At 24.7% G+C, this 24,122-nt stretch overlaps 1 protein-coding gene across 5 annotated transcripts in view; it reads right to left on the bottom strand.

The window, feature by feature from the left end:
- LOC145833859 (uncharacterized) overlaps nt 1-22,812 on the bottom strand; it is a 30,461-nt gene extending 7,649 nt beyond the window's left edge. For 3 of the 5 annotated variants that reach the window (XM_082941085.1, XM_082941088.1, XM_082941087.1), the window contains exons 1-16: nt 17,300-18,451; nt 16,414-16,531; nt 14,283-14,333; nt 12,059-12,293; nt 10,257-10,411; nt 7,410-7,498; nt 6,648-6,698; nt 6,362-6,526; nt 5,800-5,883; nt 5,404-5,598; nt 4,985-5,190; nt 4,720-4,856; nt 3,720-3,982; nt 1,614-1,671; nt 624-811; nt 378-438 (exon numbers count right to left, since the gene is read on the bottom strand). In XM_082941085.1, coding sequence (XP_082797211.1) covers nt 378-438; nt 624-811; nt 1,614-1,671; nt 3,720-3,982; nt 4,720-4,856; nt 4,985-5,190; nt 5,404-5,598; nt 5,800-5,883; nt 6,362-6,526; nt 6,648-6,698; nt 7,410-7,498; nt 10,257-10,411; nt 12,059-12,293; nt 14,283-14,333; nt 16,414-16,531; nt 17,300-18,430 — 3,187 coding nt within the window. In that variant the 5' untranslated portion in view covers nt 18,431-18,451. Of the gene's footprint in view, nt 1-377; nt 439-623; nt 812-1,613; nt 1,672-3,719; nt 3,983-4,719; nt 4,857-4,984; nt 5,191-5,403; nt 5,599-5,799; nt 5,884-6,361; nt 6,527-6,647; nt 6,699-7,409; nt 7,499-10,256; nt 10,412-12,058; nt 12,294-14,282; nt 14,334-16,413; nt 16,532-17,299; nt 18,452-19,903; nt 19,944-22,675 lie in introns of those variants that run through there. The other 2 variants (XM_082941089.1, XM_082941086.1) reach the window with 2 other exon arrangements.
- Between the last annotated feature and the right edge of the window lie 1,310 nt (nt 22,813-24,122).

Here is a 24,122-nt window from a genome sequence, read left to right as displayed (position 1 = left end):
ATTACTAAAAAATATATATTTGTAATTTTTCTTAAAAAAGTATTCAACAACCTGTGTAAAGCAGTATATTAGTCTGCTCAATATTATTATAAATCTTTAATTATACAACTCTTTCAAAAAAATACATGTATGGTGCTTTTGTCAACTTACAGCTTCATAAGTCAACTTTTAAAACATAACTGCCTGTAATTTAACAGTAACTCATGTAATTATACAACTAATAGTAGCCAAATGGACAAATTAACAATTAAGCTTAATAGTCAAAAACAAACATAATTAAAATATATTTAGTGTGAATTGAGTTATACTAAAAACTTTAATATATTTGCGAGGCACTTATTTAAGAAACGTATCGAAAATATTTTTATTAAACTTACGACTATTGTTTCTACGTGACTGATGGTACTTTTGACTTTTATCATCATTCATTTGAATTTTCTATTAAAACATCAAGCATAAATGTCATAAAATTATTTTTTATACTGATATTTATATACTTTTTTAGTTTTGTGTTCTTAACGTAAATATTATTGTGATATGTAAGCAACTTTTTTTTTTGTAGTTTAGTAATACAGAAATATTTTGAAATATTTTTTTTTCCTAAACATTCAATATTGACAAACCCTGTCATTCTGATAATCATTGTAGTTGTCGCCATCTGGCCCAGTTCCGCTGGAAACAGCCGGATAACCTCCTAATTGCTGGTTGAACGGAAGTTGCTGGTACGAAGATGCCGGGTAGGAAGGCACTGAGCTGTAATGCATCTGATTTGGGTACGCGGGGTGCTGTTGGTACATTTGACTTGAGTGACCTGTTTAATTTATAAATTTAATATTAAGTTCTAGTTTAAAATGTTTTATATAAAAAAAAATTAGAAAGAAAATAAAACTAAGCTAGTATTGGTACAAGAATTCAAGTGTTCAAATATTATAATCATATTAGTATTTTATTAATGATGAGCCTAGAGTAAATTTCTAACGAAATCAGTAATTAAAAGAAATAGAACAGCTTAAAATGGGATTAGTTTATGTTAAATATTAAAAATATTTTATGGACATTCCTGCATTATTACCTACCTAAACAGAATTAGTCATTTTCTTATAGAAGTTACTTTCCTACAGATTATTCTTTCAAAAAGTGCACATGTGACCAGTAGTGTGCATAGAAGTAATTTTTCTGTGCACAGAGTCTTATATGGGTAGTAAAAATATTTTCATAAAAGTATGCTGCATAATTTCTTATTGGTAATACTTAACTGATTTGAAAATATTACTTAAATAAAAACAATTTAACTAATTAATTTTAAGTTTTAGTAGCAAAAAACGTGTATTTTAAGTTGTACAGAGTGCACAGAATTTTTTAGAGGTTAAAATGTACAAATTTTGTGAGTCACTGCTATAAACTAAATAGCTATAATATTACTCTCAATTTAACGCATAAAATGACCATAATAATTAAGTTAAGTATGCAAAAAAAAAATTCATGACTAAAATAAGAGTTAAAAAACAAAATTATAAGTAAAAATTCATGAAAAATAGATAGTCATATTTCACTTAGTTTTTTTTTTAAGTGTAAGTTTATACACATATAATATAACTTCAATATCAAAAAACCTTTGTCATTAAAACGTCCTTGGCCATTATAATAATTCCTTTGGTTTCTCCCACGATTCTACAAAATAAATGATTACTTAGTAAAAATTTAACTATTTCAATACACAACAAAACAAAAATAAGTTACACTGTTTCTAACTTTAAAAGTAAAAACTATTTATATATCAAACTATTTTAGCAAAATCGATACCCATTTAAATTATTTATTTACAAACTAATACGTCAATGCCATTTAAAATTAAGTAAGACCACAAGTTGCTGTGTATCTTATAAGACTACTTCTTTGAAAACTCAATAAATACAAAATTTAGAAACATATGTTTAATAAGTTTTAATAAGCTGATGAAACTAACTAAAAAATAAATTAAAGATAGTTGTAAATACTAGTTTAATTAACAAAATCTAAATGTAAAAAATTAAAAAAAAAAAAGTTAAAAATAAATAAAAAGTTTACAAGTATATTTATTTATCAGTATTTTCTAGTATATAATTAATTTCATTGCATTAATACTTTTCCAATTACCAGCGTTGTTTTGACAACACAAACATATATTTGTTCAAAGAACCTCTAAGTTAACAATTAGTATAAGCAAATGATTGATACTTACTTTATAAACGAACGATTTCAACATATACATAGAATAAAAGAATAAATATTTTAAAGATAGTTATAATTTTATGTTTTATCCATCAAACCTTCCTCAGAAACATCCTTATTTTACAACATTATAATTTATATCATATATTATAGTAGAACTTTTATATAGTAAATTATATATAGCTGACAAGTGATGAAAAATGCTATTTTATTTTTATATGCTAATTCTAAACATTTTAATTCTAATAATAATAACTTACTAATAATTTTGATCAACTACTAAAACCAATACATGGAATTCAAATCACGTCTTGATGGTTTTATAATCATAAATTGAAACTTAGTCGAATATCTTTAAATTAATTATATTCAACAATATGTTCGTTAATGAGGTAAAATATAATAAGCAGCAACTTTTTTTAAATTAATCCCTTTTAAAATCGATATAAATAATAATCAAACTGATCATAACTTAAAGTAAACTTTATACAGTTTTTTTTTTGAACTTTATAGTAATAAAACTAATTTAATATTTAATTAATAACTAGTTTACAACATTTATAATAGTTAACTTTAGTGTACAAACTAATTTTTTTTAAATATTTAGGACACTATTCAAATATATTATGATTAAAACTAGCAATAATGAAAATAATTATTAGTTTAAGTAAACAATAATTGCGATCTTAATAAGTTTATTTACACTCTAAATTGAAATTTCAAGGTAAATATTTACACTTACCGATACGTTTTATAAAAAATTTAGAATAAAAGACTAGTAAATCAAGTCGAACAAACTTAAAAAAAGAGGACTTTCTTTTTTTAATTTAATTTAAGTATAAGCATATAAAACTTTAAGAAGTACAAAAACGCTAATTAAACCTAGCAACTCATACTTGACAGTTATTGAATTGGTGCTAGAGAGCAAACGTAAGCGAACTTTCATCGAATATGTTAACTTGTGTATGACAAATTAACTTTACTTCAATAATTTGATTTGCATGTAGACGTAAGTATGAAGTAGTTTTGTATTAGATTTATAATTTTAATTAAACGTTAAAATATAAACATTATATTTACAACTATTTACAGTGAAATAAAATGTTCTATTACATTTTGCAACATAATTTTAAGTTTATATTAAAGAAAATTCATGTTTGTACAGAATATATTCTTATAAAACACAAAAATTATTTAATGAGTTTTCAATACCGGATATTGCAGTTAATAATGTAAATTAACTTTATAAATTCAAAAAAGCTGGCGATTTAATCATTGAGTTTGGGAAACTATGCTTTAGACAAGCATAGTTTTATGTAACTAAAACAAAAATAAAATCGAAATTCACAATATTATGAGTAATGTTTAATTTTTTCATTTTATACTTGAACGCTTAGAACTTAAACTTATAACATAAGCCTTAAGAAATTTTCTTGTATTAAAACAACTATTTGTTAAGCTGTATGTAGTTTTAAGATATTAAAACTAGTGTCAAAAAATCAAACTACTTGGTGATTATTAGAACTAGACTGTCTACTGTTGTTCATTCTATTGTTAGAATATCTCTGGTTGCTAGGAATTTGAGCGGTTTGCCCTTGATTTCCTACTTGGGGCTGGTTGCTTTGAACACCAGGGTTGTGTGAAGATGTTGGTCCTGGAGGTGGTACAGTGGATGGCATGTAAGCAGTGGCTTGCAAAAACGGATAAGGTGCTTCGCTGGGACGCGATTGAATTAATTGTGGTTGTACAAATTGTGGTGGTAGAGCTGTAACTGAAAAAAAATATTTTAACAACTATTCATGCTTATATTGAATAATGAGTTAAACTAAACATTATGAATTAAACAACTCTTTTAAAATTTTGAATTACGTTCATTGAGTTTTTTTATTTATAATAAACAGGGTTGCCAAATGTTTTTGGCAAATTTTCTCCAGGTTTTCAAAATTTCTTCCATGTTTTAAAAATTACATATTTTTAAGTCTATTTTTAATGAAAAATTAAGTTTAAGGTAAAAAACTGTGTTAAATAGTATAACGACATTGAAAAGATATCTTAAATCTTCTTTTAATGTGTACAAAAATAATTATGATGATGATGATAAAATTTTGTGTCAAATCGAAACTTTTCTACTAAACATTTAAAAGTTGTTTAAAATTCTAGGTTTTTACAGGTTTTTGAGTAATTTTTGCTCAAAATTCCAGGTTTTTTCAAAATTTCTCAAATGCCAGGTTTTTCCAGCCTAAATTGTCAAATTCCAGGTTTTTTGGCAACCTTGAATTAAATATATTGATTTTTAATTTAGTAACATGTTTATTTAAACCGTAATTTAAAATTTACTTAATATATTTACTTAAAGCTACTTACTTTATATAATAAGTTTTTATAATGTTATATTTCGAAATCAGTTCATAGTAGTAATTTGAAAATTTAAATTAAATTTGGCTACCATTTATAGAATGTAGATTAAACGCTAATAAAGGTAGTTTGTCGCAAAATACAATTTATAACCTTGATTGTTTGGATCATAATATATTTCTGGACTCATGTATTGTTGTGCCATGACTGTAGAACTGTCATATACGTAGGAGACTCTTTGATGTCCGGTAGTTGGGGGCTGCACCATTGTTCTTCTACTGTCTTGAACTCTAAATTAACTCAATAGTTTTAAAACATAAAAATTAAACTACACTAAAAATAACTACTAAGTACTAATTAGATTCTTGTTAATGATTTAAGTTTTAAGGAGATTAAGGATAATTGAAACTGGTAAAACCTTGGGTTGTAGTTGCTTGTGGAGGGCCTAGAGCTTGTAGAAGGAGCGGTGGCTTGTACGCTAGAAGATGGTTGTTGAGCAACTACTTGTTGCTGGGGAACTGCCGGAGCAGTGGATGTTTGTGTAACAAGATGTGCTGGTTGCTGAGGAGTAGGTACTGCTGGCGGAGGTACTTTGTACATTGGTGGGTACAATGCTTGGGGAGGCTGTTTAGAAGTTTTTATTAAGTCTATTTTATAGCTAATGAAAAATTATACAAATTTAACTATTTAACATATATTAAGTATATTAAAAATCATTTATTTTAATTACAAGTTTTGTTTTAAATGTTGTGTAAAATTATTCATATATTATTTTGTGGGAATTGGCTATTCATATTAATTAATTTTTTTCATTTAAAGACGAGTAATAAGTTGTACCAGATAAATAAGTTGCTGTGGGTGAATTGCTGCAGGGTTATGAACCGCGTGTGGTGAGGTAACATTGACGTTTTGAGCTTGTTGTCCTGACAACCGACCACCAGGTGCAGAAACAAGTGAAAGCTGGGGATGAGGCTGTTGGTTAGTGACAGATATTGCAGGTGCTAAGTACGGATAACGGCTAAACTGTGGTATCTGAAATATTTTTGTAAATATGAACGGATTTTAGAGGGAAAAATAAAGTTATCCAAATATAATTCAATTACGTAATAAATCGTCAATCTTATTTATGTACTCTTTTTTTATACATTTTATACGCGAACATTTTAATAAGTTTTAAACATTTTAATTAAACTCAATAAATTTCTTACTAAAATTAATATCATATATAATTACCGGAGCTGCAACATGATCAATCCTAGCTGCTACTGAGCTGTGTGGAGTCTTACTACTGTGATTTGATTTCACTTTAGCAAAAGCCTGCAAGTTTTTCAAGTATAAATTGTTTGGTCTTTAAATCAAGTTAGTAATTAGAGAAAAATAATCTAAAAATACTTTTTAGCATACAGGGTTGCCAAATGTTTTTGGCAAATTTTCTCTAGGTTTTTAAAATTTCCTGCAGGTTTTTAAAAGTACATATTTTTGGGTATATTTTTAGTTTAAAGTTTATTTTAAGGTAAAAAACTATGTTAAATAGTATAAAAACATTGAGAAGATACTGTTAAGCTACTTTAGATGTGTTTTTTAATGACGATTTTAATTTTGATCTAAATGATCGATTTTTTGTGTAAAATCAAAATTTTTCTATTTAACAGGTAAAAAATGTTTAAAATTTCAGATTTTCCAGTTTTTTTTCAAAACTTCTCTAATTTCAGGTTTTTTAGCCTAAATTGTCAAATTCCAGGTTTTTCCAGGATTCGAGGTTTTTTGGCTACCCGGAGCATAATTACAAGCTTACCGCGATTTCTTTGTTCAAAAACTTCTGATTAGTACTCATCAAAATGTGATGGGCATTTTGACTTTCTTCTATAGTAGAAAACTCCAATTCCCACATTTCAGCTGAAAGCTTAGCAACAGACTGACAGTTTGAGCAGTCAACGGCAGCCAAAAACTCTTCTAACAGCTGTTACGTAAAGATTTAAAATTTAGAAATGTTTAATAAAAACAACTGTTAATTATAAATTACATATCTTTAAAAAAAATTTTGACAAACTCAATATAGACTTAAATTTTAAAACCTATACCTGTTTTGTTGCTGTTTCTGAGACTTCTCGAAGAATTACACAATAGCGTTGCTGTAACAATACTTTGCTTTATTATATAGTTCCTAATTTAATAATTTTTCACTTATTTTAGTTTTAGATTAATCATTTATTTTTGTTCATAATTTCCTTTCTACTAAAAACTTGTTATACCCACTTCCCTATGGCATGCACTTACAAAATTTAAAAACAAAATCAAATCAACATTATTTAAGTTCCAAAAATAACTAGTGTGAGTTTCTAAAAAACCAATCTAGCTGGGGAGTTGTCTTCATTTTATAATTTAAACTAGCTTGAATGTGTTTAAAACCATAAAAAGAAATCTTTTATTTGCTGATTTAAAAATAGTTATTTTTACTTTTTTTACATTTTTTAAAAGTATTTTGATATAAATAAAGTTTTTTTTTTTTTATTTAATCTAATCAATATGTAACTCCTACTATTTCTTATAACTATCTATATGAACTAGTAAGCTATGTTGTACTACACTAAATGCTTTAAATTTCAACTGTATAAAATATACAGGCTTTAAATAACAGTTATGACCACCTGGTGTCAAAACCTAAATAATTTATGCTATGAATTTAAATATCAGTAGAAAATAAAGTTTTTAGCTTAATTATGTTGTAAGTAAATAATAATTATTTCTTACTTTTTTTAGTTTAGTATTTAAGAAATTTCAAAGTGCCTGTAAGCTGAACTTTTGTATAATTTTTTTTCATAGATATAAAAGGTAAAACTAACATTTGAAGCTTTGTTACCATTTTTTTTACTTAACTCTGGCATTGCTCTTATTTTATCATTTTCCTCGTCATACTCAATAAAAGGCGATGCTGTAAATAACATATTTAAGTGTTATTTAAACATAGTTTTTTTAAATATAAAAGAACTATTAAATTACTATTAAAATTTAATATTGGGTCACAGGGTTTTAGCAAACAAAAAAATTTAGAAAATAATCAGATTGATAGTATGCAGAAAAGACTGATGAACAGGTGTTTATAAATCTGGAATGTTAAAAAACTCCAAGCAAACTCTTTATAAAACACGATTGAAAACTATAGGCTAAAAACTTACTTCAATAACTTTAAACTATTTTTTAATTTCAAATATATATGTATATTAATACAACACTACGTTTTACTGATACAAATTTTTCACTGTTCTGTTAGACAGAACAGCTCTTCAGTTAGTTTATTATTATAGTATCTTCTAACTATACATTTGAAAAAAGTTTGACATTTCACAATACATATATACACGTATAATTTATTTTAAAAATTCGATCTAAAAAAATACAGAACATCTGTATCATAAAACTAAATGCTTTAATCATCAGTTAGTACGGTTTAAAATAAATAGCACTTAGCTAAACAATGGTACAAAAGTTATACAAAAAAACAATATGACGTAATTATTAAATATTGCACAGTACAAATACGAAGTGCAAAAATTAATCTTCCATCCAAAAAAAATAAACAAAATTAACAAAACTACAATTAAGTGACTTCAAAATATTTTAAATTTTTTTGTATTTCATATGTTGACAAGACGATATAAATTCACTCCTCTTATTTAAGCAACCTTCTTTTTTCAACGCATACACAACGGCCGTTGATCCATTTAAGCACAGCCTACAAACAGGGTTATTACCATCTGCTATTGGCTCTTTTTATCACCTCCCAGGTTATTCTAAAACTATGTTTTTGCGCCTTAGGTCACAAACATACTTTAAAAGCTCAGTCTCATATCATATAAACCATCTTTAAAATATTTTTTATGGTTGGCATATCGGAACCTGAACTGAGTTGAGCATAAGCCGATGTAGAACTTCAGAGTTAGCTGTTGCCTCGTAAATAATGTTCTCCGAACGGCAATTGCCCCCTTTTACATCATATTTGTAGCCACGAGCGCAACTACATTGATTCTGGATTAGATAACTTTTATTTATTACCTTTTGATTGTATAACTTGATCGATCTATCCAAATTTGCCGTCCATGAATAACTTATTCGCGTATTATGTTCGTTAAAGATTTTTGTTGACGGATTATTTTTGTTGAAATGTTTTTTTATTAGATTTATAAATTGTCTGTCGATATTTGTTTTCACTGAACTGCTGAATAAGGGATTATGCTAAATTATATTTCTTTTTTTTTTTATTATTCGTTTTATTTTTTTGCTCCGTTGCTTCAAAATAAAGTTTATCATTGTAATCGCATTTTTTCATTATTGATTCGTAATCTTGTTTTGTCTTTAAAAAGTTGTCTTCGTTACTTGACCTTTTAATCAAACGTTGATTAACTATATTTGTTTTATAATATTTTTTGGGTGGCAAGAACATTTATTAATATGCATAATTTTTGTGTTTTGCTTTTTTTATAAGGTATATAAGAAAGATCATTCGAGTTGAGCTTCACATCCAGGTAGTCAGTTGTCATCATTATGATTTTTAAAATTATCTAAAACCCTTTCGAGTGGGCTCAGTAAAAAGTGTTTGAGTTTATTTAACCACATTATTTTCTATATATACATTAATAGTTTATTTTAAAGTTCTGGTCAATAGCGCTCGACAAGTTAAATTAGAGCTAAATATTTATTAGATTATATAATAAATATTCATATACATATATATATATATATGAATTACTTAAATAAGTAACTCCTGCACGTCTCTATATTATTTTTTTCGACAAACTACGTATTTCAAACTTATGATTTTTCACATAATAAAGTTTTAGACTTAAATAAAACTGATTTTATAAAAAAACAAAAATCTAAAATTATACACGTTGAACTAATAACATTACTATGCTTAGAACAACAAATTTATTTTTGTTAGTCTGAACTATTATTACCAGAAAAAATTGTACAATAAAAATTACTGACGTTAAGAGTAATAACACTTTTATCGTTACAATGGTAGGTGCATTAATAAAGTAAATTTTCAATTCAATAGTTGATAAATATCCCTGAATATAGCTCATTGCTACTTATGTAACAATTAATTACTAATAAAAAATAATTTGGATATACCGCCTTACAAGTTTTAGACACAAAAAAAAAAAGGTTTAAAAGTGAAAACATTAAGTTTATCAGAAATTTACTTTTGAACTATTAAACAAGAAAGTTTTATATTAAAAAAAAAATTATTTACTAAAACGAATAAATAATCTATAACTGATTCTATAGATTCCTTTAGTTACACCTGAAAACTTAAACATCGTTAGTAGTTAAATTCTACATATCTTTAAATTATCATATATTGTTTATTAAACGACAAAAAACGCTCAAAAAGCTTGGTTCAAGGACCTGGTAGACGAAAAAACCTTTCGGTTATCGAGTTATACACCAGAACAGTTTAACGTCATGTCCAAGACAAGTCAAGCTATTGTTAGTGGTTCTAAATTGCAATAACAATAACCGTTTAAATACAAGTTGATTAATAACTATTTCTTTATTTTAATTTATTTCATAATACTATTTCCTTGGTTTTTCTTAATTGATTAATATACTTAGTATCTTTTATTAAAACTGTAAAATATAACATTTAATACAAATTGTTTTCTAAAAAAACTTAAATTGAGATTTACCAGCTACAGCAGCTTTGAACAACTCTTCTTTTAATGAAGCGCTAAAATACAACATCTTCTGAATTATTCTAGGAAAATTTCTGATTAACGCAGACTTAACCCATTTATTTTCATCTTGTTGTGACTTCAGATAGTCGTCTTTACGTAAATTCTCTCTGTTTTATAAATCAAAAACAGTTATTAACTTTTTTTTTATGATTATTACTAAATGTTTTATTTTGTAAAACTTTATAATAAAGCTATTTTATAGATACCATAAAAATTGTAATAACTTCTAATGTGGATTATTGCAATTGTTTCTAATGTTAAAACGACAGTGTTTTTTTTTTCATAATTTGTGTATTTATAAGAAAAATGTGTTAGTATTTTACACATAGAAAAAAATAGAAACGTTGTATTTAGAACAAATGAATTCATTTTTAGTACTATATACATTAAAAAAAAACATATAAGCCAGGTTACTTTCAGCAGCTAATATATTACGTGAAATATTATATAGTTAGATACAATTAATTTCAATACACTTCTGCTCGTTAAGTTATGCTTAAAGCAGGGTTGCCAAATGTTTATGACAAATTTTCTCCAGTTTTTTTATAGTAAACATTTTTGAGTCTATTTTTAGTTTAAAGTTAAGTTTAAGGTAACAAATGCGCTAAATAGTTTAAAAACATTGAAAAGATACTGTAAAGCTACTTTAAATGTGTTTTTTAATTTAAAAAAATGTTGATGATGACAAATAAATTTATCTTTATAATAGATTTTTTGTGTCAAATCGAAATTTTACTTCTTAACATGTTAAAATTGTTAAAAATTCCAGGTTTTTTGGCAACCCTGTTAAGGTCATTGTCGATCAAACAAAATTTTAACTTGTTCAGATGCTATTTTCAAAAAATAAACTATGCTTCAGTAATCAATAAAACTTTTTTTTATCTTATTGCAATGTTGAAAAGTTTACTTTAAGGTCAGCTGAGTCAACAATTTTTTCAAAGCTTTTTTCTGTTTTTTTATTAATACCCTTATACTCACCTTACCCAATCATATTAAAAATTAATCAAAAAAATTTCGATAATTTCAATAAAAAAACATGAAAAAAGGATTAATTTTTTGCTGGCTCAGCAAATATGCAAATCAGACTGACCTTTAAGTATACTAGCCTTAAATTGTTGATTTTTAAACATTAAAGCCATAGAAGGGTGTTTAGCTTTTTTTTTTTATTTAGTCTTATTTTTACATAAAACACCAAGCTACCAGTTGTTTTTCAAGTTCAAAATATTGAAATTATATTTTATCATATAAGCAACCAAAACTAGAGAGGTGCAAACTAAAAAGACGAAAGTAGACTATTTCACTTAAAGTCTATTTTCTCCTTCAATTTTTGAGTAATTGTTTAAAAAATTTCTCAGTCTTATATTTAATAAACTTTGAACAACTTGTAGAAAACAGTTTTTTTTTATTAATATTAAAACAAATTGTTTTTAAAATTGTTTTTTTTTTTAGATTTTTACTTTTAAAAACTAGCTTTCTCTAAATTTTTTTTAAACTGGTTATATCTTTTTTTTTATTTATTTTTTTTGTTCTATAAAAAGTACCTTATATTATATACTCTTAAGTTATCAAAATTGAGTCTATGTTAACTTTTGTAAAAAAAAACTGGATTCCTATGGCCTTAAACTATACAAAATTCTTTGAAGATTAATACTCATTATATCTTAACTATAAAACATAAAAATTAAGTTTAGTATTTATGTTGCTTTCGTAAATTATAAAGCAATCAACATACTCATGATAACATTACAACTAACTCAGAAAAGTAGTACTCAATCTGAGTCTGAAGACTGCTTATTAAGTCTTTATGATCGACTACATGTGATGGTAACGGTGAAGCTTCACTTGCAGGTTGTTTCACTGAAATTTGATCTGCAGGAGATTCAACTTGCTTTTTGTTAACATTCACATTACTTTCAACCTCCAATTCAACAGCAGCAGCAGTAACTTCGATAGGAGCTGCTGCAGATGGATTAACTACAGCTACAAGATCTGATAAAAAAATTATTTTATTTGATATAAGCTAATTACATTTTGCTGTTCAATTTATTTTGTATGTTGTGTGACTATAAGTATTCTAAAGAAACAATTAACACAGAAACATTTAACATGTACTCATTGTTCAAAGTTAAATTTAGATTATACTGTTGAGAACTATAAATAGAATATATTTAAAACTATTAATATTGAAATTTTATTAAAAAAATTAAGAAGTTGATAACGTAGGAAAAAAAAAATTTCCATTACATTACTAGTTTTAAATTTCGCATTCTTAAACACTTATCTTATAAACTATCTCATATACATTTTTCTAGTTAGATTTTTCGCTGTTTTATTTAAACTTGGTATACAGTTCTTAACACTTTGTATACACAGAATAAAAAACACAGTTCTGAAGATCACCTTAAGCCCTATACTTTAGGTGTGAAACATATTTAACCGTTGTGTTTTTTTTTTACAATAACTTGTATCAATAGAAAATTTATATTTATGTTTTAATTTTTACCTTTTGTTCTTTGAAGTACCTAATTTTTACAGAACTCAGGGTTGCCACAAATCAAGCTGAGAAAAATTTCCTGACTCTTTAAGGAATTTTTACTTAAACTTTCTTGACTTTTCTAAATCAGACTCTTAATTTAAACTTATTCTAAAACATATAATCAAACACTTGAAACTATATAAAGCTTTTAATCTCATTTTCTACAGGTTTAAACAACTTTTTTTTTGCTGAAATCAATCATCTTACTTCCATTACATTTATAACAAGTTAATAACATAATCTGGTTTTTACTTATTTTTCAAATTTAAACAACTTTGCAAAATTATAAAGAGGTAAAGTATACACATAAACTTGTTACATAAAATACTAAACTTAGTGCTTAATTTTAAAGAACTTAATCATTTATTTTAACAAAAATCACTTTGATTCTAAAATTCTGCAAGATAAACTTTTGTGTATATAACAGTATTACTATGTCCTTGCCACAGATCATCAATACTAAAAAGCATACAAAAACTGCATGTCAATTAGGGTAGTTGTTAAATATGTTTATAGCAAAATTTTGCAGTTTTATAAAAAGTATTTTATTAATTTTTATCAGATGAAAGCATTGGAAATTGAGTAATTTTGTAAATTTCTAGAAAAATTTTGCAATTTTAGTCTAACTTTGAAGGATTTTAATTATTTTTTAGCCATTTGAAGGCATGAAAATAAGGAATTTTGTAAATTTAAACTGTCAAAATCTGACATTTTTTTTAAAGTTTGTCAAATTTCCTGACTTTTCTTGACTTTTTTTCAATAAACCCCATTTTTCCTGACTTTTCCTCACTTTTCCTGATTTTCCTGACCTTGTGGCAGCCCTGAGAACTCCTTAGAACTGTGTTGTTTATAGCATAGAAAAACGTAGTTAGTTTTATTAAATTCAGTACATTTCAAATTTTTGTTGTAAACAATCAAAAATAACAATTAATAAAGAAATTTAAATTAATGCAACAGTTTATTTTAATTAACACTGAAAATTTAAATGAATCATTTTAGGCTTATACTCGCGAGTTATAACTTCGACTTTTAAATTAAAACAATTGAACTATTTTTAAAAGAGGTGTAAGTTTTTTTTGTAAAATTAAAAATGTTGTACCTAGCTAACACATTTTTGAAATTAAAGTCTATAAAAAAGTTTCTAATTACATACTTATCTGAAGAATTTTTTTGAACCTGTAACTTCAAAAAAGTCAAGTTTTAAAAAAACTGTAAATAAGTTATTTGCAAAAGAGATAGTAGTTAAAAGTTTATATATTTTAATAAGCAATATGACCTATTGTTGTATAAAATATAAATAACTATTTTTTTTATTATTTTAGTTATAATCTTAATTATAGTAAGAGATGTAAAATAAAACTAGAAACATTTATTTTAAAATATTATAAAAAATTTTACGTGAAAACAATCAAATCTAAACATAGTCAAGATAAATAACTCACCTTCTTCAGGTTCACTACTATGAGGACCATCTGGTGTTTTAGGTTCCATTTCTGTTATCATATAAATTTATCATTAGTCTTGAACATTTTTTAAACATTAAATCTTTAATATATCAAAAACTTTTGAAAGGACTTTATCATGAACTAAGGTAATATTCAAGTTTTATCAACAACATATTCAGTAACCTGCCGTCTAAGTTTAAACTTTGCAGCAGGGATAAAGCTGCAAGCCCTGCTAAATTAAGTTCTTATCTAATCATAGAAAATACAAGATAAAGTCTCTCAAATTCATAAACATACGTCATGAATTTTTTTTTTTGAATCAAAACATATAAATAAGATTAAAAAAAACTTAAATTTTTTGCTTAAGGTATTATAAATTAAAACGTAGTAAAAAATATACTGTTGATACTAATAAAAATATTTAGTCGATAAAAACCAATTATGTATTAAGGTAAACTTATAAAGTATTTTAATAACTTTTTGTGCATTTACATTGAAAAAAAACTGTGTTTAATAAATTATTAAGGCCAGAGGAGTTATTCACTATTTTTACAACTTGATCTTAATTTTTAGAGTTTTAGCTAAGCTATAATTTAATTTTACAACTTTTTATTATTCAAACTAATTTATGAGATATAGTCTGTTAAAGTTGGAGAGTACAATAGGTTCTATGAAGGAGAAAACTAAAACAGTAAATAAGTAAAGACTAATAAAAATTGATATCTTCTTTAGTTTTTTGAGATAAATACCTCAAGATTTTAGGAATTTTTCCTTGCAAAATTTAGAAAAAACTGTAGTAACAAAAGTTTCATAAATAAAAGACAAAGAAAAAATAAAAAATCATATTTTTAGTTAAAAATTTATTGGGATAGTTTTCTTCTAAATATTACAAGGAACATTTGCAAGAAATTTGAGGTATTTATCTTCAAAAATTTAGGAGACAAACTTTTAGTGATTTTTATTAAGGCACGGTTATAGTCTTTCTTCTACTAAGGAACATGTTGTATTTGGCATAGTTGCAAGATTCTAATTGGTTGAAAGCAACACAAATTAAAACAAACAAACATTTGGTATAGCATTTTGGCAACTCTGCTCTGCGACTTTGACCAGCTATATCTCAAAAACTTGTTGGAACATTAAAAAGCTGTGAAACGCAATTTGTACCTTAGTTAAAACTCCACAAACTAAGTTCAAGTTGTAAAAATGTGCTTTAACACCCCTATGGCAATATTTTAATTCATGTTTAAAACAAGCTGATTAAGAAAATAAGATTGACTTACGCTCAAAAATCTAGCTATTAAATACAAAAATGTAACAGAGTACTCAACTTTTTTTTTGCTCATTTAGTTGAATTAGTTATTTGAATATTAATGCGTTTTGATAGCTTATTATTTTCAAATATTTAAACAAGTCATTAACCATAAGATTGTTTTCAAAGACAGTAGGAAATATTTTTTTGCTTAATATTAGCTTGTGAGTACATTAGAAAAAATTACTTTTAGTCAAACTAAAACTTCAACTTGTTAGTTTTCCATAAAAACAATCTTATGATTACCTATTAGGATGTAAAATTTAGAAAAAAAGTCATTATAATGTGCCATTGACCAATTTTGGATAATTTAATAAAACTTATCATAATATTTCAAAATTATTTAAATTAAAAGATGATCTCTATATAAATTAATTTAAAAGGCATAATAAATTGTTAGCTTTGTAAAATTGTAACAATAATTAATGTAGCTCAGTTAAGTCAAGCCTAAAATTGTTAACTGTCCTAACAGGTACGAACCAAGCATTTGTAAACTCAGATAGTAGGTTACTGTATATTTAATTTTTTCTGGTACACATAAACTTTTGTTTTATATAAAGATTAACATGTGCGATAAAGCTGATGATAAAATTTTATGACGAATACAACACATTATCATACAAAAAATATGAATGTCTAACTAAATTGATGGTTGTAGAAAAATAAAAAAAAAGAATGATAAAATTAGTAGAATGATTTATATAACTTATGAATAAAACAAAAACGTTGTTTACGAAAATAACAAATGTTTCTAATTTATACTTTTTAACTAAAAGGTTTACATAAACAAATATATATCAAGTTAAGCATTGCTCATACCAGGATTAGTTTTAGCTTTGATTGAATTTTTTTGATGCTCAGTTAAATTTGAGTGCGTTGAGGTAGCGGTCAAATGAACTTTTTCCTGTACAACAGCAGCAGTAGCAAGGGCAAGATCCTTTAAAATTAAAAAAATCCAGGCTTCATTTTGCCAAACAACTCTATAACTGTAAACGAAATCGGCGCGCAGTAACAGACAAAATGACTGCCTACCTACAAATACAAACGAACATTCTAAAGCTAGCAAAACAAGAGTTTACTTACAGCTTTTCTTTCGGCGCTTAACCGCACCGCATTACTGCCACTCTATATTAAAGAGTAAAGAGATAGGGGAAAAAAACGCATAGCTCAAAGTAGAGACAAGTGAAAAGTAAACTAAAATTTTGTTTAAATGATGAAATTGCATTGCATCAGAAAAAGGCGCATAAGTATATTGAAATTTCAAAAAAAAATTACGATTATAAATTTACTAATTGTATTTAAAGTTAAATAAACTTTTTAGTTTGTTTCCATATTTTTTTATTTTTTTATTTTGAATTTTATAAGTAAAATATTTTTCAGTTTGTAAAGCATTATCTAGTTCTAAATACTATTGTACATTTTTTCTTAAATAACTGAAAATATTTCATGTTGAATTTTAGTGTACTTACGATTAAAGTTAAAAAATATCAAAGAATAATTAAACTCCCTTTAAAATTTAAGTTCTTAATTTATATGATATAACCACTTTTCACAATAAAATAATTTAAAACTAACTTTATAATTGTAATACAAATAAACTTTTCAAGTTTTTTTTTACTTATTTATACAATTTATTATATTATAATTTATAATATATTTAATTAGTCAAGTTTTGATTAGAATAAAATATTGAAACCTAATTTACCTTTTTACCACTACAATCATTAGAATTTCCAGCTAAAACAGTACTTTTCTTGAAATTTCCAAAAAAATTATCACCTATATTCATACTTTGTGCTTTTTTAGGAAATATTTTCCATGGGTTAGAATTTGTTTTCAAAGATGATAGTGTTCTTTTTTTTGCACTTATTTTCTCTTTGCTTAAATCTTTTTGCTTTAACTGTTCTTGTACTCTTATTGTAGGAACATTAATACTCGATTTATTTTTGTTTGTAAAACTTTTAGATCCTTGTTTAGACTTTTTTTCGTCTTTAAAATGTACCCCACCGTAAGAAAAGGATCTTATAGTATTGTTAGTTTGTGAACTTGATGAAAACTCAGAGCTTGTAAGAGCATCAGTCGTATTTAATCTTTCTGTCTTAGTATATTTTTGGTTACATTTCTTTTTCTTTTTAGACCTATTTACAAAACACCACTCTTGATCATTGTTTTTATTGTGATTCGTAGCTTCGATTTCTTTGACAGATAAGCCTTCATAAACACGGTTTAACTCATTTGATAATTTCGTAGAACTGTTTTCTTCTCTTATTACTGTTTTTTCTTCAATTAATTTTTGATTTATTTGTTCAGAACTAATAGTGTTAGTATTTTTATGACATTGTGTTTCTTGTCTTTTTACTACTGTAGTTTTTTCGATAACCTTTTCTTTAGGAAGAAAATCTGACGGAATATAATCTTCAATATGAAAAGGGATTTCTTCTAAAATTTTATTTGTAAAATCATCCAAATTACCAGACATTATAGCGGATGGTGTATTTGGTGGGACAATAATTGATATGTCAGCCATTGTTAAAGATGGAATAGAAGTTTTATTATTTTGGATTGATGGTTTTTCTTTTGAATCACAGTTACTACTTTCATTAGTCTCTAATCCACTCATAAGGTACCCAGGGGAGCAACTTGTACAATATGGTTTATCAGTGCTGCTTAAAGAGTAACGGCCAACTTTTTCATTTAATGTATGAACTACCGAAGAAACATTAGTTGAAAAAATCAGTTGTCTTGTAGCACCGCCAAAAGCATGATCATAAACTATTGCAGTCTTATTTTGATCAGTTTCTACATGTTGTGAAATAACATTAGCTGAATCATTCATAGTACTGCTAATAGCTAAACGAAAATCTAAAGTTTTATTTTACTTTGATTCAATCACAAAAATTACAACAAAGCTTATAAAACCCTAATTAAATGCAGTTCAAAAAAGTAACAATTGTGGAATTGCTTATATTTGGTAGAGTTTGAAGACTTATAGACTATATTGAAGTTATATACTTAAAAAGTAATTATGATAACTATGCTTATAGTTTTACTTTACTTTAAGGTTTTTCTAACTTCTAAATATTTGTTTTTCAGTTTCATTTAAAATATATACTTAAGTCTATTAAAACTGTTTATAACATAAAAAGAATAAAAGTTTAATGAATAATTTAAGTTAAAATAGAGTAAAAAATCTGACATCTAAACTTTCATAAAAATATTTAAGTAAAATAAATAAAAAACTAATACAGCTACTATTAATATTGCTAAAAACAACTATAATCGCATAGGTTTACATTTTAATTTAATTTGTTTAAAAACCTTAAAAAAAGCTTACAGAAACAAATAATTTTTCCAAATGCAAACTTTTTCTAGCTGGTCAATAATCACATTAATACTTTCTATAACAAAATGTTACAAATTAATAAAATAACACTTTATTTTATATCAATTTAATCGAACTAAAATTAAACATCTTAACAAGACGTATCAACAGAATGACCTTAGCACTGCTTGTGTTGTACAGGAGCGGATATTTGAGAGAGCACACGTGCAAACACACACAATAGCGCCATCATACTAATGATTAACAACAGAAACTCTACAAACAGAAATATTAATACTTACCGTTAACTTAGTTTACAGAGTTACAGTATTACAGCATACAGAATTTGATACATATTTAAGTTATATGATTTGGATAAATTAAAAAAACCTCATTTTATTAATTAAAGTCTTGCTAATATATTTTGATTAAAAATGCTTTTAAGCATTTTTATTTTTTTCTTTTATTTTTGTGATTAAATAATTATATTCCCTAAATCATATAGTTCCCTAAATCATTGTAGTTTGTCTTCAATATTTATGTGTTGTTTCGATCTTTTACTTTGTGTTTATATAAAAACATAAAGTAAATAATTTACTGACAAAAATTTTACAAAATATTATATTTTGAATAAAGCATCAAAATAATTTTTTTGTATAAATGTAGTGAAAACTTTAAACTAAAATTTGTAATAATGCTTATTAATATTTTAATTGTAAATGTTCAAGGAATAACGAAAATAACATGCAACTGGAAAGAAAAGCTTTTCCATAAAATAAAAACTACTTGATAACTAAAAGAATGTACAGAGTAATAATAAAAAATGTAATGGAGATAGAGTAGTGTAATATTTAAATTAAAATGAAGAAACGCTAAAAATGATATTTAGAAGTTTAAATTAATCAATTTAAAAAAGATCAATACAATAAAAATAAAATCATGAAATAAATATACTTATTATTGAAAAAGTAAAAAAACTTAACTCACTTGTTTAAACTTTAAGACTGTGTTGTTTATTCAAACTGTCCTGCAAAAATAATTTTAAATCAAAATTTTTAAAATTCATAAACATCTTAAAACATATGCTATTAAATTTAATTACATTTTTAACAGTAATTTTATAGTTAAACTTAATTTTGAACTTTTTACGAACTTTTTCAACATCTACTTTTTTTTACTTATCAAAAATTCATAATTTATATATTTACTTTGTTTGAGATGATGTTTAAAGAATTACTTAATATTTAAATGAAATCTCTACAGCTTAAATTGTTATTTTATTTTTACAACTTGTATATTGAGGTTTTATGAAACTTATTTGTTAACTTTTCTCATATTTCGTTTGATCAATATGCTACTCAAGCAGATATTTCTTAAAAATATAAGGAATATTTTATTCTTGTTTAAAATTAAGAAAATTTAATTATAACATTAACTATAAGTTTCAATTAAGTTATAATATGGTTATTTCGTTCAGATATTATTTAAAAAATAAACCATTTAAAATTTTATTTAAAATTGATAAGACTCAGTAAACTATTTTATAATATTTTAATTTTATTTAGAGATATACGTAAAAAACAAACTGTAAATATACAACAGTTTAATTTCACTGTCTTTAATATTAGGTACAAAAATATGCTTTTTTTTTCTCATGAGTTCAATTGTTTTATTTACAAAAGCATTTTCAAGTGAAAACAGCTTAATCAAACAAAATTATATCTATGTAAATCTAGTTGAAGACTTTTAAATATTATATTGTTACAGCAAATGACTAATTTTATTAACAACATTAAATATACACTAAGCAAAAATAGAATAAGTACAAAAGAAAATGAACTGTTGTACCTTTTTTCATACAATATAAAAAACCAGAGCTGAAAGACTAAAGATATTGTTTTGTAAAATATTTCAATACATTGCATTTGGTAACAAATTTCGGTTGATAATATTTATTTTATGGAATTTAAAACTAAAATTAACTTGACTATAATTTAAAATGTAACTTTACATTATAGTAACATTAAATCATATTTTCTAAAACAAAGCAAGGTTTTCATTCTCTGAAACAGAAAAATAACCATCTAGTTTTATTAGGTGAAAATTTTATAAATTAAGATTGAAGAAAAATAAACGGTAACTATGTGTCAATACTTAGAATGAAAATTCTAGGTGTATTATCTAAAATTAGTTACACTCAGCAATTTTCACTCAAAATTTTGAAAGCAGTTAAACAAAAATTTTAAAATATATATTGAAATATAAAAATCAGTGATTTTAAACAACTGCTAATGCAAGATACTTTTGAATAATGTTCATTTACTATATTTTCAATATTAATTTTATGCAGAATCAACTTTTTTGTTAAAATTATTTAAATTTTTTGGATGGATATTTTAACGCTTATTTTAGTTTTTAACTATAATTTCAAGCTATTAATTTAATTAATGGCAGACTTCACAATACATTGCTATACTGTTTCAAGATTTATTATTGCTTAAATACATTAGTAAAAAATAAAAATTCAATATACTAATACTCTAATAAAGTTTTGTTTATTAAAATGAAAAAGTAAAAATGCTTATAGATAAAATTTTATTTTTATTATATCATGTAACTAAAATTCAAAACTTTATTATAAAAATTACTTGTTAAAAACTTAACATGTAAGTAGCACAAAATATACCTAAAAATAGGGTGATTGAGGGTAAAACATTTTTATTAAAAGTTAGTCTTATTTTTTACATTAAAAACTAGGCTACAAGTAGTTATAACTATATTTTGAAACTCAAAGTTACTTTTTGAGATACAAGCAATTAGAGTTAGAGTTTAATAGGTTGTAAGATTTATGAATACTATTCAAAGATATAAGCGATTAAAGATTTAAGTCTTTAATGGGAGGCACAAATTAAAAATGTAAAAATAAGACTATTAACTATAAATCTATCTTCTCTTTGAGTTTTTCAGCAATTGTTTTATGACTTTCTCAGTCTAATCTTTAATGAATAATAACTTGTTGGAAACAATTTTTAGTTTATTTCTAAAACATGCTATTCCTATAAGTTGGTTGTAATATTTATAAATAAAAAAACCTTCTGAGTTTGAATAAACTGTTTTTCAAATAATTGAGGAGATAGATTTTCAGTAAACTTTTGAAATTCCAAAAAACCAGTCATAAATAATTATTGAACAAAATTTTACTTTTAAAGAACTTGTTAAAGCTCAAAAGCTTTCCTGTTATGCAAAAAAAAATTATCTTACAACAGGGCTGTCACTCTTTGAAAAAAACTATTTTGAAAGACTTAAACTGTCCAGAGTCATCTTATTTTTCAAATTTTAAACTAGCTTAAGTTAGTTTGAGTTTATCTGATACATCTATATATTTTCAAAAATTTCAAACTATCTTGAGTTATCCTGAGTGTGTGTCAACCCTGTTATATTATATTCTATAAGCTTTCAATAAAAGCCAATGATAACTTATGTTAAAAAAATTGGACCCCGTATGGACTTAACCTATCAATTATAATTCAGATATAAAATGTTTAAGTTTATTAGTAAGAAAAAAACACAGAATAGCTAAATAAATGTAAAAACATAATCCAGTTTTATCTAAATGCAAATTCTAACCTGAGTTTAACAAAACCCTTTTAATCAACCTGATCCATATTTAAATTTCATAATAGTTATTAAAGTTTTCAACATTCTTAAACTGGCCTGAGGGAGTGGCAACCATGTGCAAATTAAAATAAAAACACTTACAGATAGTATGAAGAGATGATCAAGTTTTTTTGAGTCCAGCTTTCGTCTATAAATATTCAACTTAGAATATTGATTATTTATAAAACAAATGCTTTTAAAAGCTAAAAAAAAAACATTATTAATATAGACTAATTATACATCAACTATAAACTTAATGTAAAAAGCTTGAAATGAGTACTTTGGTGATCATTGTAACTGCTACTTTTTTTTAAATCATAACAAAAATTTTAAAAAAACTATGATGCATGTTATATAAGAAAGTTATTTTTTGAAAAAAAAAAAATTTATTGATAATCCATAATTAATTATAAATTAGCACATAAGTATTTAGATTAATAATATGAGTATTTAATAAAAGTTAAATAAGTTTGTTAAAATTTAGTTATACTTTATATCCATGAAAAAAAATAATATTATCAGTAAAAATTTTTATGTGAAAATATGACACAAATGAATCACATTTTTATTGTTTGTGAAACAAAATGATACATTCTTCTGTAATAATCAATTAGTTTATATAAGAACAATACTTTACAATCTTTACTTGTTATTCTTTAGTCAACTTCATATGTTTCTAACAAAATTAAAAGTATTCAAGGACATAAGAGGATAAGGGCATTTTTAACAAAAATTAACATTGGCTTTATATTAAGGCCATAGGGGGGTTAGCCATGTTTTAATATAGTGTTTAATTATAGTGTTTTTAATAAGCTTGGAGTTGCTTTTTACCGTTTTGAAAAATCATAATTATTTTATGAGATATGACCTGTTAAAGTTGGGCTGAATAACATGTTCCTTATGAGAAGAGAAAAATAAAACAGCAAAAAAAGACTATTTTATTTAAAATCTATCTCCTCCTACATTTTTCAAGCAATCTTTTTTTTAATTTTACAGTCTAACCTTTATACAATTACAAAAAAAAACATTACTTCGGACTTTAAAAAAATTTAAGTAATTTTTTTTGTCATAAAACTTTCATTTTATTAAATTATTAAAATTCATAAGTAACATTTTTTCTTTTAATATAAGGAACATTTCCTAAAAATTTGAAGAAGATTGGTTTAAAAATGTAGGAGAAGATAGACTTTTAATGATTTTTTAAATTTCCAAGAAAATTTGTGGTCCATACATTTGTATCTGAAACTTTTTACAAAATATTAAATATATCAAAAATTAAATGATATCTTTTAATTCTATAAAAACTGGCTTGTAGTTTGTACTAAAAGCGTTTATATAGAAGACAAAGTTATTTTTTGTAAAAAAATGTGTTGGACCCCTTTATGGCCTTAATTAAAACTTTTGAAGTTTAAGTTTAAAAAAAGCTTAAACAAAGTTAAGTATAATTAAACTAAAGATAAATTTATATAGAACACACAAAAACTAGTTTTTTTAGGTATAGTCATTGTTGTATAAATTTTTCAATACAAACCACAGTGGCCATTGACCA

This window comes from Thalia democratica, chromosome 4 (genome assembly GCF_965202585.1).
Source record: "Thalia democratica chromosome 4, ktThaDemo2.hap1.1, whole genome shotgun sequence".
NCBI classification, from domain to species: Eukaryota; Metazoa; Chordata; class Thaliacea; order Salpida; family Salpidae; genus Thalia; species Thalia democratica.
Note: the sequence above shows the minus strand (reverse complement) of the source record. Positions and strands in the feature narration are given on the sequence as shown.